The following is a 21,258-nucleotide window of genomic DNA, read 5'->3' as shown; positions in this document are numbered from 1 at the left end:
TTATGATGTTCTGGGAGACATTGTTAAAAGCTTTGCTAAAGTGAAGATAATGCCTATGTGTCATGGTTTAACCCCAGCCAGCAACTAAGCACCACATAGCCGCTCGCTCACTCCCCTCACAGTGGGATGGGGGAGAGAATTGGAAGGGTAAAAGTGAGAAAACTCATGGGTCGAGATAAAGACAGTTTAATAAGTAAAGCAAAAGCTACACACGCAAGCAAAGCAAAACAAGAAATTCACTCACTACTTCCCATCAGCAGGCAGGTGTTCAGCTATCTCCAGGAAAGCAGGGTTCTATCACGCGTAACAGTTACTTGGGAAGACAAACACCGTAACTCTGAATGTCCCCCCTTTCCTTCTTCTTCCCCCAGCTTTATATGCTGAGCATGATATCATATGGTATGACGGAATATCCCTTTGGTCAGTTGGGGTCATCTGTCCCAGCTGTGTCCCCTCCCAACTTCTTGTGTGGCCCCAGCCTGCTCGCTGGTGGGATGGGGTGAGAAACAGAAAAGACCTTGACTCTGTGTAAGCACTGCTCAGCAGTTAATGAAAACATCTCTGTATTATAAACACTGATTCCAGCACAATCCAAAACATAGCCCCACACTAGCTACTATGAAGAAAATTAACTCTATCCCAGCCAAAACCAGCACACCATGGCTCTCCCCTCATCTACCGTGTCAGTAAAATCATTGTAAACGGCTGTCTCATTGGCTCAGTATTTCTCCTTACCTTACCTTAACAAATCAAGGATGACTACTTCCAATCACCTTTTTGTCCTTCATATGTTTCAAAATTGTTTCCAGAAGGGCTGGTTCTGTTACTTTCCCAGTGATCAAGGTGAGGCTGAAAAGCCTGTAGCTCCCTGAATCCCCCCTCTTGCCCTTCTTGAAGATAGGAGTGATTTACACTTTCTTCCAGTCCTTAGGAACCTCCCTACAGTCACCACAGCCTTTCAGTGATAATTGACAGTGGTGTCACAGTGACATCAGCCAGCTCGTGGGTACATTCCACCAGTTCCTGTGGACTTATGTATGCCCAATTTGTTTAAATGTTTCTTAGACTGATCCTCCACCACTGAGGTTAATTCTTGCTTGTTCCAGTCTTTCCCACTGCTCTGGAATTCCTGAAGGCAAGTCTTACTGAGGCAAAAAAGGCATTGAGTACTTCAGCTTTCTCCATGTCCTTTGTCACAAAGACTCCCTGCCCCATTAGCAGGAGGCTCACATTTTCCCTAGTCCTCCTTTTGCTGATGATATACATGTAGAAGGTATAACTCATCTGTGTTTGGAATTTGTCATCAGTGCACTGTATCAAAATTGTGGATTCACATTTTGGCCTGGAGAAGAGAAGGCTGTGGGGAGACCTTATTGCAGCCTTTCAGTACGTAAAGGGGGCCTATAGGAAGGATGGAGACAATCTTTTTAACAAGGCCTGTTGTGACAGGACAAGGAATAATGGATTTAAACTAAAGAAGAATAGATTTAGACCAGACATAAGAAAGAAATTTTTTACAATGAGGGTGGTGAAGCACTGGAACAGTTTGCCCGGAGAGGTGGTGGAGGCCCCATCCCTGGCAACATTCAAGGTCAGATTGGATGGGGTTCTGAGTAACCTGACCTAGTTAAAGCTGTCCCTGCTCACTGCAGGGGGGTTGGGCTAGATGATCTCTAAAGGTTCCTTCCAACCCAAAGCATTCTATGATTCCTTGTGATCTCTGTGTTGTCCTTCCAGCAGATCTCATGGTGGTGCAAGTCCCTAAGTAGACCAGGACCTGCAAATGTGAGGCTTCTTTCAGTTGCTTGAAGAAGGCCTCATCTACTTCTTCCCCCATTATCTCCCCCCGTCATTCCTACTTTAAAGCTGTCCTAACCAGGTTGGCTAGCCTGTTGGCAAAGATACTTTTGCCTCATCTGTTGGATCCCATCTCTTCCAAGCAGTTCTCAATCCTCAGAGGTGGTCCCATTGCTATAAAAGCTGAATGCCCATTGTCCACACCAGCTGTGTAACCACTTGTTGACCAACAGGATCTGTTCACTCCCCCTCACACACTTTCCTCTTACTGGCAGAACTGAGAGAAAAAAATCACCTGAACCCCCATGCCCTTGACTCTTGCCACAGGGTTGTGTAGCCATACTTGCTATTTTCTAGGTCTCCCCTTGCAGTATTAGTGTCCACATGGAAGAGTAGCAGGGGTCTGCAGGCCAAAGAATCCTCAGCAGTGTCTGGGATCTGAGCCCCTGACAAGCACCAAAATTCCCTACATGACAGGTCAGCAGGTGGAGGCCTCCATCCCCCTCAACAGGGAGTCTCCCACTGCTGTCATTTGCCACTTCCTCCTGATTCAGATGCAGAGCTCAAGCTCAGCTGGCTCAAGTGCTTTGCTGGACACAGGTCCCAGCTCCTCATCTGCTACCAGGGCACTGACCTAATCTGTAGCTGTAGAGCTGCAAGAGGAGCAGGAGCTCTCCTCCTGGTGCCAGAAGTCACAAGCTTCCAGCCTTCATCATCATGGAGTCTCCATTTCCTGTGGTACTAAAAAGGTAATAGTAGCAGCAAAGTTAATGAGGTTTCTCTGCATTCATTAGGTGATTTGGTGATTTTGGTGATTTTCAGCTGAACATGATCCAGCAGTGTGCCCAGGTGGCCAAGAAGGCCAACAGCATCCTGGCTTGTATCAGGAATAGTGTGGCCAGCAGGAGCAGGGAAGGGATTGTCCCCCTGTACTCGGCATTGGCGAGGCCACACATTGAATACTGTGTCTAGTTTTGCACCCCTCACTACAAGAAAGACATTGAGGTGCTGGAGTGTGTCCAGAGAAGGGCAACGAAGCTGGTGAAGGGTCTGGAGCACAGGCCTTATGAGGAGCGGCTGAGGGAACTGGGATTGTTTAGCCTGGAGAAGAGGAGGCTGAGGGGAGGAGACCTTATTGCTCTCTACAACTACCTGAAAGGAGGTTGTAGTGAGGTGGGTGTTGGTCTCTTCTCCCAAGTAGTTAGTGATAGGACAAGAGGAAATGGGCTCAAGCTGCACCAGGGGAGGTTTAGATTAGATATGAGGAAAACTTTCTTCACAGAAAGGGTAGTCAAGCATTGGGACAGGCTGCGCAGAGAGGTGGTGGAGTCACCATCCCTGGAAGTGTTCAAAAAAAGGGGTAGACGTGGCACTTTGGGACATGGTTTAGTAGGCATGGTGGTGTTGGGTTGATGGTTGGACTGATGATCTTAGAGGTCCTTTCCAACTTTAATGATTCTATTCTAGTTTTCACTTTCATTAAAAATAATCTATCCACCAAGTCAGGAAACATGAAATCAATTATTACTCTCCCCTTAATTTGTTTAGTGGTGGACTTTGTAGTGTTAAGTTAATGGTTGGACTTGATGATCTTAAAAGTCTTTCCCAACATGAACAATTCTAAATGATCCTAAATAATTCTATGATTCTGTGATTCTGTTATCTATTATTAAATCACTAATCAGATGAAAGCTAATTTGTTGTCTGTTATATGCATTGTGTGTTCCTCTCCATCCACAAGAAAATTTTGAAAATAACAATAAAACCATCCAGTAGTAGGATGAGATATGAGTAGCACAGGCATTTGGATACAGGAAGGAGATACTTTCAACTTCTACTTGAAAAACTTTGTACATCCCTCTAGCAGAACACTGAAGCTCTTATTTCAAAATGCTTCTGTGGTGTAAAAATCTTTTCCCTCACATTCTGATTCTAGTTTTCCAAATTTGAACATGTCTGTGAACTTTTCAAATGTAAGCAGACTTAATTTAAGTTTGATAAATTTTGGCAAACAGGATAACAGAGCTGCCAAAGTAGTCATCGTAAATTGGCTGAGAAAATGACTTCAAAAGAGGTTAAGTCCTGTTTCTCTTTTCTGGTGAAGCAGCACATTCAGGAGTTCTGAATTTTAAGGTCTCTGCATAATTAAACAACTACAGAAATCTTGACTCGGAAATCTTGAAAACATTTTGTCATCCTTAGCCATTTTGTGCTGGGATAAAAGGCAGATTCTTTTAGATACATAACATTACAGGAGTAAAGAGATCACAAATGTGCCACAGAAATTGTGCTTCCTGACTTTCATGGTGCTCAGTAAGAATACACCCTGTTGTTTAGCTGTTTTATAAACCTGAGCATATGGAATTGTACATTTTAGGAAGATATTTTGATGAGCATTTGTGTTGTTCTTCGGTTCATAAAAGTAAATTATTTTAAGGTGCATGCTGCTTGTAATCCAGTTGTCATGAGGCCAGAAGGACTACACAATGAAAATTATGACAGCCTCTTATCCGATACTGAATGTAATGCAGAAAATTAGTAAGAGTTGATTACATGGTGTTTTACATAAAAAAACATTCAAGTGGTCTCATTCCACAATTTTTATTATAAAGATAAAAATGATTGAATATTTGCAATTGCAATCCTTTCTCCACTGGATGGTGTAAAACTTAAAGTCCATGTACTTGTACTGAGGAGAAAATGCAACTTTAAATATCAAGCCAAGAGAGTTGGAAATAAAACAAAAGGAAGTATTCTTTTTTTCCCTGATCTTGCTCTAGATACTCTACTAGATTATGTGCAGGGAAGTTTAAAAAATAGTAAGTTAATTCAGACAATACACATTCCTCTTTTTTGTTTTTCAATTTGTTTGGTGGTGGTTGTTGTTTCCTATCTCTAAGCTATCATAGAAATGACAGGAGACCTGAGGAGGTTATGAAATCCAATACGCTTCTCAAATCTGACTTTAAAGGCAGATACATTTGCTTAGGGTCTTGTTCAGCTCACTTTTGAAAATCTGCAAGGATGGAAGTTCCACAGCCTCTCCAGGTAACCTGATATCACAATCAATCTCTTAAATAACAATTTTTTTTTTATTTCTGATGTCTAAATGGAATATCCTAATTCACAATTTGTGACCATTGTCTCTTGTATTTTTGCTGTGCACTCTGGAAAAAAGTCAGACTCCATCTTTTCCATAGCCTCCTTTTAGGTAGTCAAAGATTGGATGTTCTATCCAAATAAGTAAAAATTACTGAAATCTTTTAAACTGTATTTTCTTACTCTATGTTTAAACATATTTTTCTTTCTGGATCTGCTTCCCAAATTTAAAGAGATTTAAACTAAAGAAGCTTTTTTTCAGGTATAATAAACATCCTTTACAGCAGTATCTTATAGGTATAAACACGTCTCTGAAGACACTTTGTTACACTTGAAACTGTTATGGATGAAGAGGAAGCATGCCTTGTATATAACTAAAGCCAAGAATTTATTGCTAGTGTAATGTAAATCTTAATAGTTTAATCATTATTCATCTGGATCTAATTGTTTCAGAAAAGGAAAGAATAATAACACCTTTAGAATTGTTGTACAATGGCTTGAGTATGTTATGTCAGTGCCCACATGAAATAAGCCTGCAAATAAACCTTCTAACTCACAAATTTCAGTGTCATGGAGTCAGCTAAGGATTTGGTTCCACCTTATGGATTTAGTTGCAGATTAGATTAAAAAATCATACTGTACCTATTGTTCGGTCTTGACACATCCAAATCTGTCCCATAACTCTTAAGTGTGTTAGGACACGTAAGTTCGTGTTGAAAAAGGAAACACATGTTTTATTTTTTGTTCGGAGCCTTAGACTCTTCACCAAGATGTACACAGGTATGAATGGAGCTGCCTAAGGTAGGCGTATGGCTGTACTAGGTTTCCTCTATAGGTCACCACAGAAAAGGAGATACTTCCTGTGGACAATCCTCATATTGATTATAGGGAGAGATTTAAGATTTTATTCTTATCTCTAAATTCAAAGGAAGTGTAAAGTGATTGTTCTTACATTAAGCATCTCTGTTAGGTAAGGGCATGATCTGGACCTGAGATAGTAAGATTTTATGAAGGCAAGTGTCTGTCTTTGGCTAAGTCTGATTTTTTTTGCTTTTGCATATCTCAAATGTATGAGATGCTTTGATGCTTTTTTTTTGAGGTAAGTCACATAAGAACAACTCAAAAGATTTAAGAGTTGTCAGGTGACAACTCTTACTTAAGGTTAAAATGTGTCCATCATACAGTTTTGTCAAATATTGCTATTATATATTCAGGGATTTTTGAGAAATGATACATTTTTCTAACAGGTACCTGTCAACTTAACTGCAAATTGATTTTTTAGGCAACAATATAAATTCTACAAAATTCTAATTAGGTATTATTAAGAAACTAATTTAAAATTGGAAAAATTCGTAACATGATGTGCCTGATAATAAAATAGACACTAGTAATTTTTATGATACAAATCAAGGGAAACCTGAAAGTCCATTGTTTTATTGAACTTCCAATTTGGATTTCATGTTACTATTGCATTAAAACTGACAAAAGTATCTATACTTTGTTGGATTTGATCACAAATGTATGCTTTTTTCCCAAAATCTAGTCAACTTGGTAATATTTTTCAAAATGGTATTCAGAAATTGAAATATTTAAATATTTATTGAATTATATGGGTTTTTTCTGAAGTATAGCTTTTGAGATGGCAAGGAGGAATTTCAACTGGTGATGAAACAATAATACATTTTGAAGCATTCTTTAAAAGCAGAAGGGATTTGTAGTAAGAAAGAAATTCAAGGAGGGAATTTGAGTGACATTTGAATCTCTGAAATCATATGTTTACAGACCTCTCTGGGCAATCTGTTCCACTTCTTCATTGTTCTTATAATGAAAACTTTTCTCCTTATATCCAATGCAAGCCCCTCTTCAGGCCCCTTGCCTCTTGTTCTCCATGAACCACTGCAAATAACCTGCCTCTGTCATCTCAATAGCCTTCCTGTAGGCATTGGGATCTGCTGTTAGCCCCCCCCCTGAAGCTGCCTCATCTCTGGACTTAACCAGCCCTGTTCCCACAGTCTCCTCAGTGCTCCAGTCCCAAAAATCCTGCTGATCCTTTGCTGAATTCACTTCAGTTTAGCAATGTCTTTTTGTTGTTGTTGTTGTTGTTGGGGTGGTGGTTGTGCAAAATTTTATGCTGTATTCTAGAAGCTAACAAAACCAAAACCATAATAGGGTATAATGCAGGATTTGAAAATAGATCTTCCCCTTCCACTATGACTCTGAAACCCACATCCTTCCCTTCAGCCTGCTCCCACTTTGTACACTTTCAGCAGTTTCTTGGATCAAAACAAACTCCTCAAAACTCAGACAAGTTTTTATTTTCCATCCTCTGGTATGGCTGTATGTTGTGCATTCCTGTATTATCTTTACCTGAGTGGTGAGTTGACCTTGGCTGCCTGCCGGGTGCCTACCAAGCTGCTCTCTCAGTCCCCCTCCTCAACAGGACAGCAAGAAAATATAGATGGAAAAGCTCATGGGTCAAGATAAGGACAAGGAGACCACTTACCAATTACTGTCATGGACAAAACAGACTCAACATGGGGAAGATTAATTTAATTTATTGCCAATTAAAAATAGGGTACAATAGTGAGAAACAAAAAATTAAAACACCTTCCATCCCCCCTCCCCCTTCTTCCCCATCTCAACTTCACTCCTTCATTGCTGACTCTTCTACTTTCTCCCCCCCAGAGAGACACAGGGGGACAGGGAACAGGGGTTTTGGTCAGTCCATAACACTTGTCTGCCCCTCCTTCCTCTCACACTTTTCCCCTCCTCCAGCATGGGGTCCATCCCAGTTCTGTAAGAATGGCTCCAATGTGGGTCCTTCCCACAGGCTGCAGTTCTTCATGAACTGCTCCACTCTGGGTTCTTTTCATGAGGTACAGTCCTTCAGGAACAGACTGCTGCTGTGTGGGCTCTTCTCCATGGGCCACAGTTCCTGGCAGAAGAACCTGCTCCAGCATGGGCTTTCCACCGGTTGCAGCTTCCTTCAGGGCATATCCACCTGCTGCAGTCCTCCACAGGCTGCAATGGAGATATCTGCTCCACTGCTAACCTCCATGGCCTGCAGGGGAACAACCTGCTTCACCATGGTCTTCTTCACCAGCTGCCGGGGAACCTCTGCTCTAGTATCTGTACAACCTCTTCCCCTCCTTCTTCACTGATCTTGGTGTCTGCAAGGTTGCTTCTCTCACATTTTCCTCACTCTTCTCTCAGCTGCTGTACAGCGTTTTTTACCCTTTCTTAAATACATTACCACAGAGGCATCACCAGCATCGCTGATTGCCTCAGTTTTGGTCAGCATGGGTCTGTCTTGGAGCCGTCTGGAACTGGCTCCATCTGACATGGGGGAAACTGTGATCTCTTCTCACAGAGGCTACCCCTGCAGTCCCCCTGCAGTCCCCCTGCAGTCCCCCGGCTACCAGAACTTTGCCACATAAACCCCATACAATCTGCATGTGTGCAGGCTTCTTTCTGGGTGGCTCCTTCACATCCTACCTGCTACATTCTTCATCTGAGAAGGTCATTCCAGCTAAGAGCTGTAAGCTGGTCCCAAAGGAAGTGCCAACACTTTCCCCCTGCAGACAATGTCAGATGACACTGGGTGCTGTGGCCAGGATATCATAGAATCATAGAATCATAGAATGCTTTGGGTTGGAAGGGACCTTTAGAGGTCACCTAGCCCAACCCCCCTGCAGTGAGCAGGGACAGCTTTAACCAGATCAGGTTGCTCAGAGCCCCAGCCAACCTGACCTTGAATGTTGCCAGGGATGGGGCCTCTACCACCTCTCTGGGCAACCTGTTCCAGTGCTTCACCACCCGCAGTGTAAAAAATTTCTTTCTAATGTCTAGTCTAAATCTATTCTTCTTTAGTTTAAATCCATTATTCCTTGTCCTGTCACAACAGGCCTTGTTAAAAAGATTCTCCCCATCTTTCCTGTAGGCCCCCTTTAAGTACTGGAAGGTCGCAATAAGGTCTCCTCGCAGACCACAGCCTTCTTCCTGACTGCTCCCCAACACATCGTTTTCACAGAACAGAAACATGCTTGTTTTACACAGTAAATTGCCAACAGACAAATGAAACAAGTACCACTTCAAATATTTAGGTAATTGTCACGTTCTTATTTTATACATTAGCATAATCCTCCTTTTGATAGAGCGGTGTCTCATTACAGGTTCATGAATAATTTCTCTGTGGTTCTGAGGCAAAACTGCAAAACCAGGCGTAAAATTCAGCCATTGTCAAACTCATACTTTAATGTAGTTTCTTTACTGAGAAATGAAAAAAAAAAAGAGGAGATCCTTAGTAATTTTTCAGATATCACAGAATATGTTCTTGATCATCTCTCATTTTTGGCATGCTTGTTTTAAAGACAAGACAAATTTTAAAGACAAAATTAGATTTCAAAATCATAGTAAAAACCCTTGTTCTTTGTAGTTATAAAAAATAATTAGAAAGAAAAGTAATTTCATTTCAAATTGATGAATTATTTACTTTTAGATCTTTTTTCCTTTCCTTTGACTGAACAATGAACTAACTTAATTTCTGCTTTCTTCTGTATTCCTTTTTTAATGAATTTACTCTTAAGCCCTCTGACCCTCAGCTACTCAAACAGTAAATATCAGGCTTGAGAATGATCACATCTGAATGAATATCTTAATGTAACACTGCAGAACTGCTAAACTTTATTGTTTCACAAAACAATTGGAAACAGTTTGATCAGCAAATCTTTTCCTTTTATTCTGTTGTGCTCACACAAGGAAGGCCTGTCCAAATATTTTAATCACCTTGTTCTGTTTGCAAGCAGTAAAAGCACAAACCCATTCCAACATTCATTTATATGTGAGAAAAATATATATTTCTTTCTCTTTCTGGAAGACAGCAGTAAAGGAACAGTTGGCTGATGTACAGACTGGTGGGTTATCTTACTTTGTTAAACACACTTGTGAATTAATCCATCAAATTTCAAGTCTTAGTCTAGAAGAACAGAAAATTTAAAAAGAACAGAAAATTTTTAAAAATCAACCACCTATGTACATTTTAACCAAACAGCTTCTGATGTTTTCCAAATATACAGGTAAGAATTCAGCAGACTGCACACCTTTCATGTATTTTTGTAAAAAACCCGACCTATTCGTTTTATGTGTCCAGATTCTTCCAACCTTAACATTTTTCCTCTCTTCTTTATAGATAAAATAATAAATGAGATCACTGTTCAGTGTTTACTAGAAAACAGTTACTTTTCCTATTGATGAGCCCCGCTCAGCTAAATCACACCCGCAACATGATGTTTCCTTGTAGGAAAAATAGATAACTCTGAGGATCTCACCAAAATAGGGGAGGTTTAGGTTGGAAATTAGGAAAAATTTCTTTATGGAAAGGGTGGTCAAGAATTGGAAGAGGCTGCCCAGAGAAGTGGTGGAGTCACCATCCCTGGAAGTGTTCAAAAAATGGGTAGATGTGGCACTTTGGGACATGGTTTAGTCTAGTCTACCCTTGATTGGCTTGGAGTAGACTTGGTAGTGTAGGTTAATGGTTGGACTGGATGATCTTAAAGGTCTTTTCCAACCTAAACAATTCTATGATTCTATGATTCTATGATTCTATGAAAATTTAATTTATTGCCAGTTAAGACAAACAGTTAGTTACTGATTCAGGATTTGTGAAACAAAAGAAGACAAAAACTTAAACAAACACTTAGGGAAAAGACCTTTGCCTCCCCTTCACCTGCCTCAACTTCGCTCAGAACCCTCGCCGCCCTCCCAGTCTCTGCTCCCCTTGCTTCGGTCCAACCTCACCCTCAGCCCCGCCAGCCAGGCGTGGCAGGGGGAGGTGTGTGAGCTGACAGCACCTTCTGGTTTCCTTTTTCCCTCATCCTAGTCTCCCACACTTATGCTTCGCTCAGGCGTGGGTTCCTCCACAGGCTGCCCTCCCTTCAGGACCTCCCTTCTGTACGGTCTTCAGTGTGTCCTCACGCACACCTATACGTTTTCTCCTGTGTTCCCCCTTGCGCCTCCTCCCATGCCGCCTCTTGCCCGCTCTGGCTGCTCCTCTGTGACTCCCATTTTGTCATGTGGTGGGTCAGTGCCGCTGGTTGCAGAGCCGGCTGGAACCCGCTGTGACTGATGCGGGGCAGTTCATGTCCTCCTCCCACACAGTTCACCACTGCAGCTCTGCTGCAGATTTTGCCCAGTACAGGGCTCCAGGTAGGCATGAGCTGTGTGGGAGTTGGCACCGTTTTCCCTGTGGCATAGCTCATTTTTGTGGTTCTGTCTCAAAAGACACAGGTTAGGAGGCAATTTATTCCATTTAACTTCTGCTAGAGCACCGTTGAAGCTCCCGAGCTTCCTCACCTTTTTAGCTACAGATGCTATTATTTGATTTTTTTGCTGGCTGTCAAATCTGTATAAATTTTACAGCTATACTGAGCACACAAGTGCAAAGTGAAGGATTTGAGGATGTGAATCATGTCAATTTATAATCATCCTTGGGTTTATTTGGAATTTAAAATCTGTGAGTTTTACAAAGACACAAAACATAAAGACATAGAAAATAAAACTTCCATATGTCCTCAAGAAATGTTTTATGTCCCTCTCCTCAAAAGCTTGATGAATTGTATGTAAGTTGTTAATCACAAATCTTCTGCAAAGCTATCCTTAAAGATTTTCAGTTGATCGATGTTTTGCAATCATTTAATTTAAATTTCTGAAATCTATAAGGTTATTTTGTGGATAAATTATGACGAAGGGCTGACATTTTTTATTATTGCAGGTTTGTAGAAAAGCCAACATATAAATGCTTCTCAGAAACTATATCTTTCATTATATTTGGACTTTTTAGAATGTATCAGAATATTAAATTAAAATAAATGTAATATGCATTATACTACATATGCTGTTCTCTATACTTTAAAGACCTGTTCATTTATTCTCTGACTCTGAGCATTAGATTATGGAGACTAAGTTGAACTAGTTGGATAACTAGTTTTTATTTAGTGGGGCAAGAACACCATTGCCAAGAGGCTTGTTAACCTGGTGAGAAGGTCTTTAAGCTAGGTTTATTGGGGTTGGTGACCAAAGCTTGCAGGTTTATCAGGGAACAGGGAATGGGGAAAAGCACACACAGGGGAGGGGGATGAGGCATTTTCTTCCACTCTTTTTGAGGAAGTGGGGTGACCAGAGACATGTCTCAAGCACATGTACACAAACATGTGTAGCATGGGAAACATAGAAACTGCAAATTCATATGCAATCACAGATCAATGACATTATTAAAATCGCAGAGCCCTAGCAGAACAGCTGGCACCACTGGAGTCCTGCAACAGATATATACAGACTTTCCAGGAAAGGTGGGTAGGGAACAAAAGGAGTAAGTGTTATAGATTGTGCAAAGGTGGGAGCAGAGGGAACTCTGCTAGAAAATGGTATTGCCCACGGAGCTTTTTAAAGATATTTTTGTGACTGACTATGTAATCTATTACTGTGTTCATTTGCAAATTTCATAATCAGATTCTTACACTACAGACTTTAAAACTAAGCTTCACTTTTTAAAGGGCTTTCCACTTCAGCCTATATAGTTTCCTTTCTGCTACTTGTCTGTAGCACAGCCAATGAGGAAACTTAGTAAGAAACATATTCTAAGTTGTTTTTTATTAAAGCAGTATAGGATGTGCAGAAAATTGCAAAGCTGAAGTGTATATAAGAGCATTGGATTAAACACTGGCCAAGTGTGACATTGAAAATTTGTGAAAGTTGCTGATGGATAAACCATCAAATTCAGACTTGTGGAAAATTAAGTTCAAAATGTGTTATGAAGCTGCTTCTCAGTCCTGTGCTCTGTAAAGACAATCTGAGTATATAAACATACAGACCTATAAAGGGGAAAATCCTAAGCATATAATGCTTGTGTAGTAATAATAGTCAAGTCAAGATAATTCTGAGCTTCATGCAAAAAAAAAAAAAAATCAGTAAATAATTCTATATAATTATTATCGACATATTTTAAAACATTCATAATGAACATTGAAAACATAAAAATCCCTCCCTAAACAGTGATCGGTGGAGCTGTTATTTGGGTGAGATTTTTTAATTTACTTTTTATTTAGAGCAAACCTCTGACAAACTTTCAGAAGTAACAAAAAGAGACAAGGTCCTTGGGAAAGAAACTACCTTCTGATTTAGAAATATTTGAATAACTTAAGTTATAGCTAAGAAGGTGTTCTGCTTTTTTAGTAGACAATAAAGTTTGCTTTCTCATGCCAAGTTACTGTCTGGAGAATATAATTTCATTTTCTTTACCCTTTACTTTGAATATGAAAGTAATCAATTAAAAATCATATTTAGAAAACACTGGTAGTATTTTATAACTTAACTTACAATTTTTTTCCTGTCAGAATCAAGATTACCACTAAGGGGTTGTGGTTTTGGAAAAATATCAAAAAGTATCTGCATAATTAATTTCCATTTCCATTCTACTTTATTGCATCAAATAATCGTGAGCTCTTTCAGAAAGATGTAAAAAGAAATACCTTTCATTTAGGTATGAAATACTTACAATTATGCTTTAATTTTCATATAATTTATGCATGCAAGTAGTTAATTTATTTTTCATTTATGATAAATATGGGGTGGTACAGTAGAGAATTAAATTTTTCAGGGTCCCTCTTTTCTTTAGTTGCCTATCAGAAACCTTAACAGTTAGATACCAATATTTAAGGGGGCAGGTGAGCCTCAAATAAAATTCTGCAGATGGTTAGAGTTTGTAGACACATGCATACGTGCATGTGTTTGCTATGCAGAAACATGTAAAGTAGTTTTTCATCATGCTAATGGAATCAGTAGTTAGTGTTATGCATTTGCCTATATTAAACTCTTTTGAAGAGCACTGGAGTTTCTCAAAGAATTGGTTGCTTTCTAATGTAAAGATCTTTCATGATTTTCAGGTGAAAGATGGTTATTAACGAGTATATTTAAGACCAATAATTAATATGACTGTAAAATGCTTAAAAGTGGGTGATAGAGTGCTGATTCCTTTAGATTGCTTGGCTAATTTGTCTGATATAAGACTGTCTAAAATTTGAAAGAGGAGACAACAGTATTTTTGGGTTGTATCTGAACTACACTATGAAGACTATGCCATGAATTTCATAGTCTGCGTAGCTAATATCAAGGTATAGAGGGACTACTGGAGTCCTCTCAGCTTTTCTTGATGGGTTTCTTCAAAAGTGGCTCAGCTTGCTCAGAACTTTTATTGTCTATTGTAAAGATCATTGTTTAAACTTGGAAATTTGCTATACTCTTTTTATACTCATTATTTTCAAGAATAGATAACACATCTATTACTCTGTGATGAGTTGAGTTATGCACTTAACTCTTTGCTACACTATAAATATCTAGCTAGATAAGATAATGTGATACATTGTGTGCCAGATTGAAGCTGATCTACCATGCAATCTCATTGAATTCTCATTGGAATCCATGAATTTGTGTGATCTATAAATCACTGATAACATTGCCTGTCTTTGATCATCTATCTTCTTGAAAATTACAGGTCAATATTTATGTAGTGTTATTGTAGATATCACTGAAACCTACAAGAATATAAGACTAAGTAGAGAAATATAGTTTCAAAAATTATGAAAAAGGAACAGTGAACAGCAAACCAGGAAGATGGTTAGAATATAAAATATAAAAATTAATTAAGTTAATTTTCACCAGAAATTATTTAAATATGTACTCTTTCACATTAAGTTTTACAGGCATTTAGCCATAATTAAAAAAAAAAAAAGAAAAAAAAGAAAAAAAAGAAAAAGCTGCATGTATCTATGTATATAAATAAAAAAGAGTCTATGCTCACAAAACCTAAAAAAACCCCACCCCCAAACCCTCAAAACCTTTGTACTCTTATAATCATTACTCACATCATAATATCAGTGATACTCCCTCTGCATAAAAGCCCTCATGCATATTCAAATATAGATCTTCATTTGAATTCATAATACCTTGAAAAGCTTTTTTAAGCCAAGTCCCTACTTGCATATCACTTTGAAAAATCTTCCCCTTTCAGCATATGGTTAAGATCAGAGAAGTATGTTTGGAAAAATGACATCTTGGCAGTATGCATAGCTTTTGCATTTATGCCTTCATATCACATTTGCAAGTTTGTAGGTTAGATAAATTTTCGCAGTATGTGACAAAATAAATTTAATTTGAAAATATGGGGTAGGAGCTTTAAAAGTAGATTTTTTTTTTTTAATGTCATCAATGTTAGCTATGTATTTGTAATTGCATAATGTCAGATTTTATCAAGTCTTAACTAAAGTATTGTCTTCTCACCATTCCTGTGAATGTTTTTCTCCATATTTGGTAACTGGAAATTAAAAGAACGGGGAAGGATACACAATTATTTCAAGACATTTAGGTGCTTAAGCGCTGTTTAGGTATTACATTTTGATTACAGTGATTGTAGTGTTAGGCACTTAAGTATTTTTGAGGACTCCTACCTCAGTGGTTTGACAGAGGTAATTCAGAAAGTTGTGGAAAGGCAGTGAAAGAGAAGGATTCTCAGGGCTCAATACAGAAATCACTGCAAAGATTATCTTTCCTCTCTTTCTTCCTTGTCCAGATATCATTATTGGATTTGCATGCAGTGATGAAGATAGGCCGCCGTTAGTCTTCATAAATGTTCTCTTACCAGTTATTCTTTTGTTTTTAATGTTTCAGATCTGACATCTAAGCAATTATTCTGTTTCAGTGTGAGAGAAATACAGGTGCTTGTGGTGGGTTGACCCTGACTAGATGCCAGGTGCCCACAAAAGCCATTCTATTACTCCCCCTCCTCAACTGGACAGGGGAGAGAAAATATAACAAAAGTCTTGTGGGTCAAGACAAAGATAGGCAGAGGTCATTCAGCAACTACCGTCACAGGCAAACCAGACTCGACTTGGGGAAAATTAATTTAATTTATTACTAGTCAAATCAGAGTACAATAATGAGAAATAAAAACTAAATCTTAAAACATCTTCCCTCCATCCCTCCCTTCTCCTCAGGCTAAACTTTACTCCTGATTTCTCTACCTCCTCCCCCTGAGCAGCACAGGGGATGAGGAATGGGTGTTGCAGTCAGTTCATCGCACATTGTCTCTGCTGCTCCTTCCTCCTCAGGGGGAACACTACTCACACCCTTCCCCTGCTCCAGCGTGGGGTCCCACCCACAGGAGACAGTCCTCCATGAACTTCTCCAATGTGGGTCCTTCCCACAGGCTGCAGTTCCTCATGAACTGCTCCAGCGTGGGTCCTTTCCACGGGGTGCAGTCCTTCAGGAGCAGACTGCTCCAGCGTGGGTCCCCCATGGGGTCACAAGTCCTGCCAGCAAACCTGCTCCAGCATGGGCTCCTCTCTCTCCACAGGTCCACAGGTCCTGCCAGGATCCTGCTCCAGCGCAGGCTTCCCACAGGGTGAAAGCCCCCTTCGGGCATCTGCCTGCTCTGGTGTGGGGTCTTCCCCGGGCTGCAGGTGGATATCTGCTCCACCGTGGACCTCCGTGGGCTGCAGGGGCACAGCCTGCCTCACCATGGTCTTCATCATGGGCTGCAGGGCTTCATTACTCTGCTCCAGTGCCTGAAGCACCTCCTCCCCCTCCTTTCTCACTGACTTTGGTGTCTGCAGAGTTGTTTCTCTCATGTAGTCTCACTCTTCTCTTCTGACTACTGCTGTGCAGGTTTTTTTCCTTCTGAAATATGCTATCACAGAGGTGTGACCACTGATGGGCTCAGCATTGGCCAGCAGCAGGTCTGTCTTGGAGCCAGCTGGCATTGGCTCTGTCAGGCATAGGTGAAGCTTCTAGCAGCTTCTCACAGAAGCCACCCCTGCAGCCCCCCTGCTACCAAAACCTTGCCACATAAATTCAATGCAGTGTTAAAAACAGTTTGCACAAAAACAATTATTACTTTTTTTTTATTATTTTTCAGGGTTCTATGCATTATGAAGTCAGAGGTAGAACTGCTGTCAACTTCAGTGTTTGTCAATTTACTTGAACATCAATTCTTTTTTCTAGTGGCTTCACAACTTAAGGCACTAAACATTTTCATGGGGATTAATATTTGTTAGCCTTTTCCCAGATGTGAGATTTTACCTATGAGGATCTGACTGCAAGACTGGAACCGAATGTCACAAGCACATGATATTGTAGATGGAGGAGTATAGGAACACAGCACAGTAATTCTGCTATTTATTGGGCTAATGTTTGCATTACAGAGGCTAAGATGGTATCTCATGTACTCTTGGTTATATTTACAGCACTTAAACATAGTTAGTATGAATTTTATTTGTAGCAAATTTGCTCCATGAATCAGAACAAAATACATGATGATTTGTCTGGGCCATTTTGCTGAAGGTAGCAAAATTACATTTTGGCAAAATCTCCCAACAGATGTGGCTCAGAAATAGCCGACATGCTCATTGACACAGCTTGTGTTTTTAAACACAGTCACTCTATTCTTTTAAGTATTGGAACAGTATATATAGCAGCATTTTTAGTGAACAGTTTTTATATTGCTTGGAACTAGGATAGGTTTCTCTATAATTCATTTGTGAAAAGCAAAAATATGACTTTTGTAGTACAGTATTTTTCAAAAGCATTTCTATTTTTGAGTCTGAGAAAGCTATTTCAAAGTCTTTAGTTTTTCATGATACTCCTAGTTTTCTGCTTTTAACTTGTTACATGTATTTAGTCTAGTCTACCCTTGATTGGCTTAGAGTAGACTTGGTAGTGTAGGTTAATGGTTGGACTGGATGATCTTAAAGGTCTTTTCCAACCTAAACGATTCTATGATTCTATGAGCTGAAAAGCTATATCATAAGCTACTATTTGTCTTTCCAGTTTGCATAAGCTTCAGTAATTTAGCTATGAAAATTTACCTATAAGAACTTGTTCAAATCAGTACTTGATAAAATGTATTTCAATCAGTATTTAAAAATCAATATACAGATTATTCAAAATCATTGAACCAGTATGTTACCCATTGTTTTCATGGACATTTTACTTCTGTGAACTAACAATTAAAAGTTATTCTCATGATTGTCCTTAATGCTTGAAAACAAGTCTTCATTATGACCTTTTTTATTCCTTTCACAATAAAGGATCTGAACCTGTGATGTGACAAGGTTTCTCAGTTTTTTTCTATTTAGTGGATGCTAAATTCACTGGCTAATTAGTAAGATTAAACCCAAGATATGTTTTTACTTTAGTTTTTCTATCTGGTCATATAATAATTTAAGCAGAATTTTTAAGAGACAAAACCTGGTATTTTAAACTCCTAAACTACTGTAATTAAGAGGTATCTTACAGTCATTAAAATGTTTCTTTCTGTAGAAGTGAGTCATTATGTGTGTCAGAATTGTTTAAAGCTTCTGTTCTGTGATGCTATACTCTTTTTTTTTTATCCTTGTCATTAATTTTTCAGCAATATTGACTGGTTCTTCAGGCTCTAGGGCAAGTTTTATTCATGTTAGTACTCTAAGCAGAAACAAGAATTGTTTTTCAGGTATGCTTCAAACATTTGGATAATAAACTGAATAAGTAATGTGATACAGTATTTCCATTTCTGAAAGTAATAGCACTGCATTCACAATCAATTTTATTAGCTCACAGGAAAAAAATTTACATGAAAACCTCAAAACCAATTTTTGAGTTATTAGGCATATATGCACTGCTAAGGTAGAAGATACACAACATCAGTCATGTTCTCTTACCTTACTGAATGAAATCTGTGAATCACTGAGAATGTTTTTTTCATAGAATTAGTTCTGTTGGTGTTAGAACAGATTTTGTAAATCTCCACTGTTTATCTAGTTTATTCAGCATAAGATTGTATGTTAGAAAATAAAACATTATCGTGTCAGAGTCAAATACTCTCTGACCAGGTTCTTTTAGGTATGCCACATGTGGAGGATATAATGTTTAATATCAAATTTACTTATTTAAAGATAGTTGATATTACACAGGACTTCTAATATAGCAGAGTAATACAAAACATATTGCATAATGCCACAAACATAGGTTACACTTAGCAAAATATATAGCAATTACAATATACAGTTTTATCACAATGTTAGTGTGATTCCCATTACAGGTATCTATAATATGCTCACCATCACAACACTGGGCATCCCCAGTAGCTGGAGGGAATACGTGGGTTGAAGCCAGGTCAAGCCCATTGCTCTCTGAAGTTCTTTTGTTAGTTGTTCTTTTGTTAGTATATAAATTATTTATATACTCTGTGTTGGGCTGAGCCAAATATTCACTCCCCCCCCCCATGCTAATCCAGCTAATTCAGGGACACACTGACACTCTTAATGAACTCAGGGAGAAACATTTCCACCACCAGTTAATCTACTCAACTGCTGATAGCTGCTTATCCAAAACAAAGGCCATCCTCTGGTCTTCTTTGTGTTGAGATAAAAGTCAGATTCTTTGCAACAGCTGTGCTCAGTCACACCCTGCATTATTCCCTGAAATTTATGGGCACATCACCCTTACCCTGCCTTCTTCCATTTTAGGGGTTTATTGGTGTATTCATAACCATATATTTATTGGTCAAATAATTTCACAATTATTCACATATAGTAATAAATTTATTCCTATGGTCGTGTTTGAAATACTTGATCTATTAAAACTTATACCCATTAAAATGACTCTGATATAAACATCTTAATTGTGAAAGTGTCTTGCATCTGACATTTGGGAAATCACCCATGAATGGCTTTGGTTTGAAAACTGATCAGGTGTTTGAAAATTGGGAAAAGATTATGGGAGAACAAACTTAAACATCACTAGATGTTCACTAAAATAAAATATGATAATACAATTAGCATAGGATGGGTAAGATTCTTATGTTTCTTTTCTCAGTATAATGTGACTGCTGCACATCATGCGTCAGACTAAAATCAACTTGCTTTATGAAAATATTTTTGGTTAAAATAAAAGAGGAAATAATGAAATTTTTGCATGCTATTGTAAAGTGAGTGAAACAATGTTAAACAAAAAAACAAATAGTAGATTGTAAATATATATGCTGGCACTGGTATAATAATTTTTAAATAATTTAAATTTGAAGCAATTGTTTGTTAACACCTTGGCTTTGCAGCAGCATTCCAAGTCTAACATGCTAAAAATCCTTAAGCAACTGTTCACCTAAAAGGTAATAAACTTCTATTCTCAACAAGAAAGTATACATTTCTAAGGGGTGATTTTAATTACTTTTTTTTTTTTTTTTAACAGCTGAGGATGCATGTGGAGGAACTATGAGAGGATCCAGTGGTATCATCTCAAGCCCCAACTTTCCTAATGAATATCATAATAATGCAGATTGCACATGGACAATTGTGGCAGAGCCTGGGGATACTATCTCGCTCATATTTACAGATTTCCAAATGGAAGAGAAATATGATTATTTGGAAGTAGAAGGTTCTGAACCACCTACAATATGGTAAGACAACTATTGCAATTTTATTGTGGTAAAAAAAAAAGTGTTGATGACGTGGAAGGATAACTTTTGTTACTTTTCCTTTTGTCAATAGATAGTCTTGCTGAAAACAACAAAAAAACCCAGTAATGGTTGTTACTATGGCATAAATGTTGATATTCTAATTGCAGCTGTGAAATAATTTCTGACTGTATTCCAAGGACGTGACATTGAGATGAAAGGCACTGCAGGCTCATTCACCTCATTGTCTGTAGGTCTAACCGTTCTAACCATTATTGTATTAAAATATATATATTTAGAAACAGAATGGAGTGGACTGTTGTACTGGTAAGGATTGGTGAAGCCTTCAGAGAATTTCATAATATCAGAAAGTGAATGGCATGGAGTCCTTTCAGCGCAGAGCTGGGGGAAGTAGCATCAGTCACACCTGTTGGTCACAGATTCTCTCTGGAGGAGTTTCTGTACAGAGAACCATATACTTGGCCTCACTATATAATGTGCTGGGGGTATGGCTGGCGTTACACTCATCTAGAAATTTCCATTCTCATGTGTGAGATACAACACCCTGAGCCGAGAAGCCAGAACACTTTTTGGGTTGGGTTTTATTCCAAATATACTACCTTTAGAGATGATTTCTGTTTCTTTGTTTGTTGACTTAGCTGTAGTAACAATATTTTTGCTAGGCTGGATTCTGCAATTCTTGATCTCAGTGTAGAAGCATTGTGTAAAACAAGTAGAAGAAATAAAATAGTAAACAACATCTTTCAAGATCAGGTTCAGTTAAGTAGGAAAAAAAATGATATATTCTGTGGTTTTCTGGCTTGGTAGTTTTATGGTAACATAGCATCAAACTACTCAAGAAATACGTGAATATGACAAAT

General features: G+C 38.7%; 1 protein-coding gene across 3 annotated transcripts in view; it reads left to right on the top strand.

Annotated features, from left to right (window-relative positions):
• Nucleotides 1-21,258, top strand: part of CSMD3 (CUB and Sushi multiple domains 3) — a 760,009-nt gene that overhangs the window by 195,667 nt on the left and 543,084 nt on the right. For all 3 annotated transcript variants that reach the window (XM_075706425.1, XM_075706424.1, XM_075706423.1), the window contains exon 5: nucleotides 20,173-20,380. In XM_075706425.1, the coding sequence (XP_075562540.1) occupies nucleotides 20,173-20,380 (208 nt within the window). The remainder of the gene's footprint in view (nucleotides 1-20,172; nucleotides 20,381-21,258) is intronic.

This window comes from Pelecanus crispus, chromosome 2 (assembly GCF_030463565.1).
Source record: "Pelecanus crispus isolate bPelCri1 chromosome 2, bPelCri1.pri, whole genome shotgun sequence".
NCBI lineage: Eukaryota > Metazoa > Chordata > Aves > Pelecaniformes > Pelecanidae > Pelecanus > Pelecanus crispus.
This window is presented reverse-complemented; position numbering and strand designations above follow the sequence as displayed.